This window comes from Acanthochromis polyacanthus, chromosome 2, assembly GCF_021347895.1.
Source record: "Acanthochromis polyacanthus isolate Apoly-LR-REF ecotype Palm Island chromosome 2, KAUST_Apoly_ChrSc, whole genome shotgun sequence".
NCBI classification, from domain to species: Eukaryota; Metazoa; Chordata; class Actinopteri; family Pomacentridae; genus Acanthochromis; species Acanthochromis polyacanthus.
Genome location: NC_067114.1, coordinates 29,556,790 through 29,562,872, shown reverse-complemented (window position 1 = coordinate 29,562,872; position 6,083 = coordinate 29,556,790). Strand labels below are relative to the sequence as shown.

The 6,083-nt window shown below is 39.8% G+C and overlaps 2 protein-coding genes across 2 annotated transcripts in view; both read right to left on the bottom strand.

Moving 5' to 3' along the window:
• Window positions 1-652, bottom strand: part of LOC110955145 (tryptase-2-like) — a 7,226-nt gene extending 6,574 nt beyond the window's left edge. Inside the window, exons 1-2 of the mRNA XM_022200025.2 lie at window positions 575-652; window positions 1-34 (exon numbers count right to left, since the gene is read on the bottom strand). The exon at window positions 1-34 is cut by the window's left edge and continues 126 nt beyond it. Coding sequence (XP_022055717.2) covers window positions 1-34; window positions 575-626 — 86 coding nt within the window. The 5' untranslated portion in view covers window positions 627-652. The remainder of the gene's footprint in view (window positions 35-574) is intronic.
• A 1,505-nt stretch (window positions 653-2,157) lies between these two features.
• LOC110955144 (tryptase-2-like) lies at window positions 2,158-5,168 on the bottom strand. Its single transcript, XM_022200024.2, has 5 exons — window positions 5,045-5,168; window positions 4,541-4,718; window positions 3,303-3,580; window positions 2,629-2,768; window positions 2,158-2,468 (listed from the first exon to the last, which is right to left on the bottom strand). The coding sequence occupies exons 1-5, from the start codon at window positions 5,094-5,096 to the stop codon at window positions 2,289-2,291; spliced, it is 828 nt and encodes a 275-aa protein (XP_022055716.1). The 5' UTR covers window positions 5,097-5,168; the 3' UTR covers window positions 2,158-2,288.
• Window positions 5,169-6,083: the final 915 nt, after the last annotated feature.

Sequence of the window (6,083 nt, the reverse complement as noted above, 5' to 3'; positions counted from 1 at the left end):
GGAGCATCTGTCCCCCCGATGATGGAGACTGATACTGTTCTCATGTAAGTACAGGGAACAGCAGTCAGTTAGCATAGCTTAGCATAGAGACAGCCTGGCTCTGCCCACAGGAAACAAAATCCATCTTGAACCTAATTATGGTTTTACTTTTTTTTGAATGATTGTTATTTTTTTCTAGGAACAGTCAGAGATGGATGTTTCCAGTCGTAATTCAAAGTTCAGCTGGAGCCTCTAGATGTTGCTTCATATTTAACCAGAGGATGACAGTGATATCACACTCAGTAAGAAAGCATATAAACACATTCACCAACATGTTGAACCATTTGTTTTATATCCAGCTCGTCCTGCTGTCATTGTTAGCCAAACAACCACAAATATCATCATAAAACTGGCTTGTCATAAAACATGAGTTTTTAGTATCACATGTTAGAATTTTAAAGGAAAATGAGTCAATCGAGGCAGCACAAAGATTCCACTAGCAAGAGTTGGTAAATAAAAGATCAACCTTCTCCAACTGAATACAGATGAATCAACAGAATATAATGTTCTATATCATAGTGTTTGTCTTCCTCACCCTCAGTGTTGTAGATCAGAACCAGCACAGACAGCAGTTTGCAGAAAGCCATGGTTGTGACGGAGCTCAGAGTCGCTGTTACTCTGCAGGCTGTGAAGAAACATTTGCAGCTTAGTATGATTGGATGGAGAGATGAAGCTCTTATCGGGACGATCAGCCTTAAATTAACATCTCAAACCACCAACACAAAATAACGGACGTTGAAAATAAATTAATCTTTCCTTGTGGAAACTGATGTACACCCCCTGCCAAAAGTTTTAGGACACTTTCTCATTCAAATAAAGTAGAACCTGTCCTACAACTTTGGACAGGGGGTGTATCTACCAAATTTGGTACACATATGCAGCACATCAGGCTGAACAAAAAAGTCAGTGACAGCCACATTCCAAACCCAACAGGAAGTGAGCTATTTTGCGTTGAATGTCAGATTTTGCCCATTTTTCATTTTTTTCTAGAGCGAACTCCTCCTAGGGGGAAACTCCAGTTCACCTCAAATTGGACCAGTACATACAGGAGGCCTTAATGATCCAAACATATTAAAATATTTTTCCAAAGTCAAAGGGCGTGTCCGTGGCGGCCTCTGGAATTTTGATTCTTCGCCATGAAATTTCAAATGCTGTGTAAATGTCCTGAACATGCTCCAATCTGCCTGAAACTTTACATGTATGATCAGAGTCCTGCCCTGATCACATCCATATGATGAAATACACCCCCATCAAAAGTTGTAGGACAGGTTCTACTTTATTTGAATGAGACGGTGTCCTAAAACTTTTGGCAGGGGGTTTAGCTGGATGAGAGTTACCAAGATAATTGTAGATGGTAAACTCCATATGAACCTGGATCAGCGAAGAACATTAGCAAGAAATCTTCATCTAAACTCTCTACTTGTTATTCTGTTTGGAAAAATAAAACTATGCAGTTACAGATATCCAAGTCAATCCTCAATTGCATCCGAAGTCTCAAGAAAACTCTGTTTCCTCAAATTATTAATGTGACAAACAAATAGACACTCTGTTGTGCTCATTTTAAACTTCCTGGACTTATTTTCCATGATGTGTTGATGGAAGATTTTTATGTAGCATCTGAAGAAAGGCTAGCACTACCATCAGTCTGATTTATTATCAGCAGCAGCATGTGATGCAGCTTATTTGTTGTAAGTCTGTATGTTCTGTATTCTCCGTCTTTTATGTGCTATGTGAGGTGCCTGCCTTTATCAGGACATTGCTGTGAAATCTACTTTTTAAGTCACTAATGTCTTATATGTACACAAGACAGCAACTAAACGTAAGATGGTGTTTTTGTTGTAGCTAAATTGAAGGTAAAACTAATGTGTACACTTTATTTCCAGTGTAACTTGTCATATTACTGTCAACCCTGAGGTATATGACATTTTGAATATGGCTGAAATGGATCCTCTAGGTGATGTTAACATATTTATGAAGTCAAGGTTGAATATTTTAGAGGAAGGCAGTACTGGAGGATGTAGTTCAGTGAATGTATGAGTACAGTTCTGCATTTGTTGGTCGGGTGGGGTGCTTGGTGCTTTAACAGAAAATTCTCCAAACACAAAGTGACACAAAAAGTGATGCTTCAAAGCTTTAATGCAAAGAAATTTGTTAAATGAACCGGAGTCGCCCAGCGGTAAGGACGAGCCACGGTGACAGTACAGCACAGGAGAGGATCTTTGGAGTAAAGCAGGTTGTCAGGTGGAAGGCTAGACCTCAGCTGAAGCTTCCTCGCTCTGCTTGATGTAGCCGTTGATGAAGCTCAGATACTTGGACACCCGAGTGTAGATCCCCGGGCGGCCTGGGCGACCACAGTCCTCTGAACTCATGATCCCCACCTGAACGAAGCCCTTGGCTGTACGACACACCAACGGGCCGCCATTGTCCCCCTGTGGAAGCACAAAAAACACACAAATGTTGTTATTCTCTCTGCATTGCTTCTTCTTTACTTCAACTTTTTTTTAACTTTAACTCATTGAGCCACCACATGTCAGATGAGTATCCAACAGGTGAATTTACACTTTATCTGACGGGACGAGTGAAACTCACTTTGCAGGCGTCCTTCCCTCCAGTACTGACCCCAGCACACAGCATGTTAGAGGTCAGCTGAGGATACATGGTCTTGCAGGTAGCTTCATTCATGATGGGAATCTTCAGCTCCTGAAGGGTTTCTGGATTTGGCAGTGGAACTGCACAGACACACACCAGGTAAGTGTATATGAATTCTTGTAGAAATATATATGAGTAAATTCATAAGCAGTTGTTGATATCCAGAGATGTTTCTTTGATAATGAAGAACAGGATATGTCTTCCAACATGGCTGCATCAGCTCGTGTTAAAGAAGTTGTTTCATCACTGCAGTCATTATCCAATGAGAGGATCTTATCTATTTTCTCAGTTAAAGCCAAATGGAGACTTTTTTTTGGCCAGGCAGTGTAGTGTGCAAAGTCTAGCCTGTAAATTTAGTTATATATGTGCAAGCAGATTTTATAAACAGTTGTCGTTTTCCAAAGATAATTCTTTGAAAACTAAACTGTCAAAGTGACAACAAAATATAAAAAATTCATGGAGGGTTGGGGTGGGAAGGGGGACAGAGTCTCCGATCTTCTAAGCTCCTCCTGTATAAGTGTTAGACACATGAAGATCAGTCCAAGATGTTTAGGTGCTGAATATATGACCCTTTACAATGGAAGAGCTTCTGCTTCATGGATGGATGAACTTACCACCATTTCCAATCTGCCCCCAGCCGATGATCCAACAGTCAGACGATGGACCAAAGACGTCATCGGCGCTGGGCAGCTGTACCAGGGCAACATCGTTTGAGATTTTCACCTTTTTCTTCAGCTTAATCAGGGCGATGTCGTTGACGTAGCCGTCGCTCGTGGCCTGGTAGTCACGATGGCGGACAAAGGTGGATATAGCCATGTAACGGGCACTGGCCTTCTGCAGCTGGTATGAGCCGACCCAAACCATCGATCGATGCAGATAAGGCTGAAGTCGGCTGGCAGGACAAACATATACATCAGTTATTCTGTATTTAGTAATGACCTTCTATTAACTGTGAAACTGTTTTCAAACATTGATGTAGGTCCAGCAGAAGTGGGACATCAATCTTCATTTCACTGTCAGGTCACAGGTTAACACTGAGGAGCATTTAGCAGCTTTAAGAGCCAAATGTTTTCCTCTGGAGCTGGTAGAGAACAAAAGTGGAGCTAAAAGTAGCTTAACTATTAAAAAAAAATCGATTATCGCAAGTGTCAGTACAAATTAACCACCGGACGTGTGTGAACCCTCATTTTCAGCAGCGTTTGACATGATCTGATATGTTAGTTTTCTTTTTCTGACCTTTTTTTATACAGCACTACAAATCTGCCTTACAAGGTGTGTGAGGATGTTAAAATCATTGTATGGAGGCTGCTGGTTCATGACAGCTTGAGGATGTGCATTTTTTACATTAATATTATTTATCAGACACTAAATTATCTGTATCTGTATTAAATACATTTTTGTATTCAATGGTTGAACTAACAACCAGTTACCAGCACACTTTGTAGGACTATCACTGTGTTGAATAAAAATGCAAAATTTTAAATGATAGATTAGCTTTAGAAGCTAAAATAGACAATATTATAACAGTGTTGTGTTTTTCTTTAAAATTTTTAATGCATTACACGAAAATCAACTAACTGTTAAAATGCATTTAGCCTCCTAGGACCTGGCATTCACATTTGTGGAGATCATTTACTTCTTCAAAAAAGAGCATATTGTTAATATTATAGAATATTAATACCATTAGTAATAACAGCAACAACAATAATAACTATGTAAATTTAATATTATTACAGTATAAACATAGTAATCTGACATTAGATTAACACTAGTCTTTATTCTATGGCTGGGTCTTCATAATCATCATAATTTAGGAAAAAGAAAAACTTCACAAACACAAAGATGCACTTACCTATCCAAGCACTGTGCAGACGTCAGCACCCAGTCACTGCCGACCAGGGTGCCGCCACAACGCCACTTAGTCTTGCCGTCCTCTGTCGTCATGCTGATGTGGACCATCCACGGCCAGCTGCCCTTTACAGCGTTCCTCCCTCCGATGATGGAGGTCCTCACCTCAGCTCCCAGAACAGCTGGAACACAGCAGCAGAACATTATGAAAGTGCATGTGTGGTGCAGGTGTCAGAAACATTTGAGATGTGCTTCTCCCATGTTTGTATGGTACATGTAAGTCTGCAGCCTGGAACCACATAGCACATGGATGGGGGAAAGCTTGTCTACCTTCCTCCAAGCATAACAGCTGGTGGATGTATCATAATTAAAAAGCTATTTTACTTGTTTTGCCAGTAAAACAACCTGACTTGTTATAATAAAACCACCAGCACATAGATCCTACTAATAACAACTGGTGAATAGAAACAGAAAATCATCTTCTACATCATGTCTGTATGTTCCTCACCCTCAGTGTTGTAGATCAGAACCAGCACGGGCAGCAGTCTGCAGAAAACCATGGTTGTGACGGAGCTCAGAGTCGCCGTGGCTCTGCAGGCTGTGAAGGAACATCTGCAGCTTTAAATACACAGCTGGAGAGATGAAGCTCTTATCAGTAAGATCAGCCTTCCCTTCACCTCTCAAACCACTGAAACTATATATACTCAAGTACTGTGGAAAGAACCTAAGATTTGACTAGAGTATTGCTGCAACATTTCAGAGAATCATTATAGAATTAATTCATATTTATGCGATGTACGTACAGTGCTTTGATGAAGAAGGTTTGAATGCTGTCAAGTCTGTCACTATTGTTCCCGTGGTGTTGATATCTTAAAATGTTTTTTTTACTCTTTGAATAGTGAGGCTTTGTGCATTTAATGCATTATTTATGTTATTATTATTTTACCTCCAACAGAGCATTTCTAGCTACTGCCAGTCCAAATGTGTGTCGTATTTCTTCCTCTTCTGTAGGCTGCTGCTCAGGGAACATTTCTTTATTTTTTTCCACTGAATGACTTTCGTTTTTAATGAGGTAGGTTTCATCCTTACAGTCTTTAGGAGTCTGTAGAAGAGCTGCAAGTAAATGCACAGCTAAATGTAAATAATACACACTTTACAAATTCTTCATTTTCGTGTAAAAAAACTGGTGCATTTCTTTTCGGTTTATGCGCTTTTTTCATGTCAATAATAACAAAAACTTGAGAATTTAGAAAGGCATCCATGAAAAAATCCTTCAAGAAGAATTTATTGTAGTTACTGGATATAAATCCAGTTCATGTGTGACCCTCTAACCCTTCACTGTTGGTTGTGTGGGGCTTTATTCTGCCACCTAGGGCCACTTATTACCTCTGCCTCTGCATTTGTCTGCCTTGTGCACTTTATTTATTCACTAAATGACTTTTATTTTGTATTTTTACAGTGTGATATTGCAACTTTTTGCCTGAGAAAAACACAGCTTGCAGTTTCAAACACTGAAATAGATCAGTGTTAGTAACTTCTGAATGACT

Excerpts from the sequence above, each read along its gene's own strand:
- LOC110955144 (XM_022200024.2), bottom strand. The coding sequence starts at position 5,096 with ATGGTTTTCTGCAGACTGCTGCCCGTGCTGGTTCTGATCTACAACACT. Across the intron at positions 3,581-4,540 it reads TCTGCACAGTGCTTGGATAG|CCGACTTCAGCCTTATCTGC; the intron begins GTAAGTGCATCT and ends TTGTCCTGCCAG. Across the intron at positions 2,469-2,628 it reads GAGGGAAGGACGCCTGCAAA|GGGGACAATGGCGGCCCGTT; the intron begins GTGAGTTTCACT and ends GTGCTTCCACAG.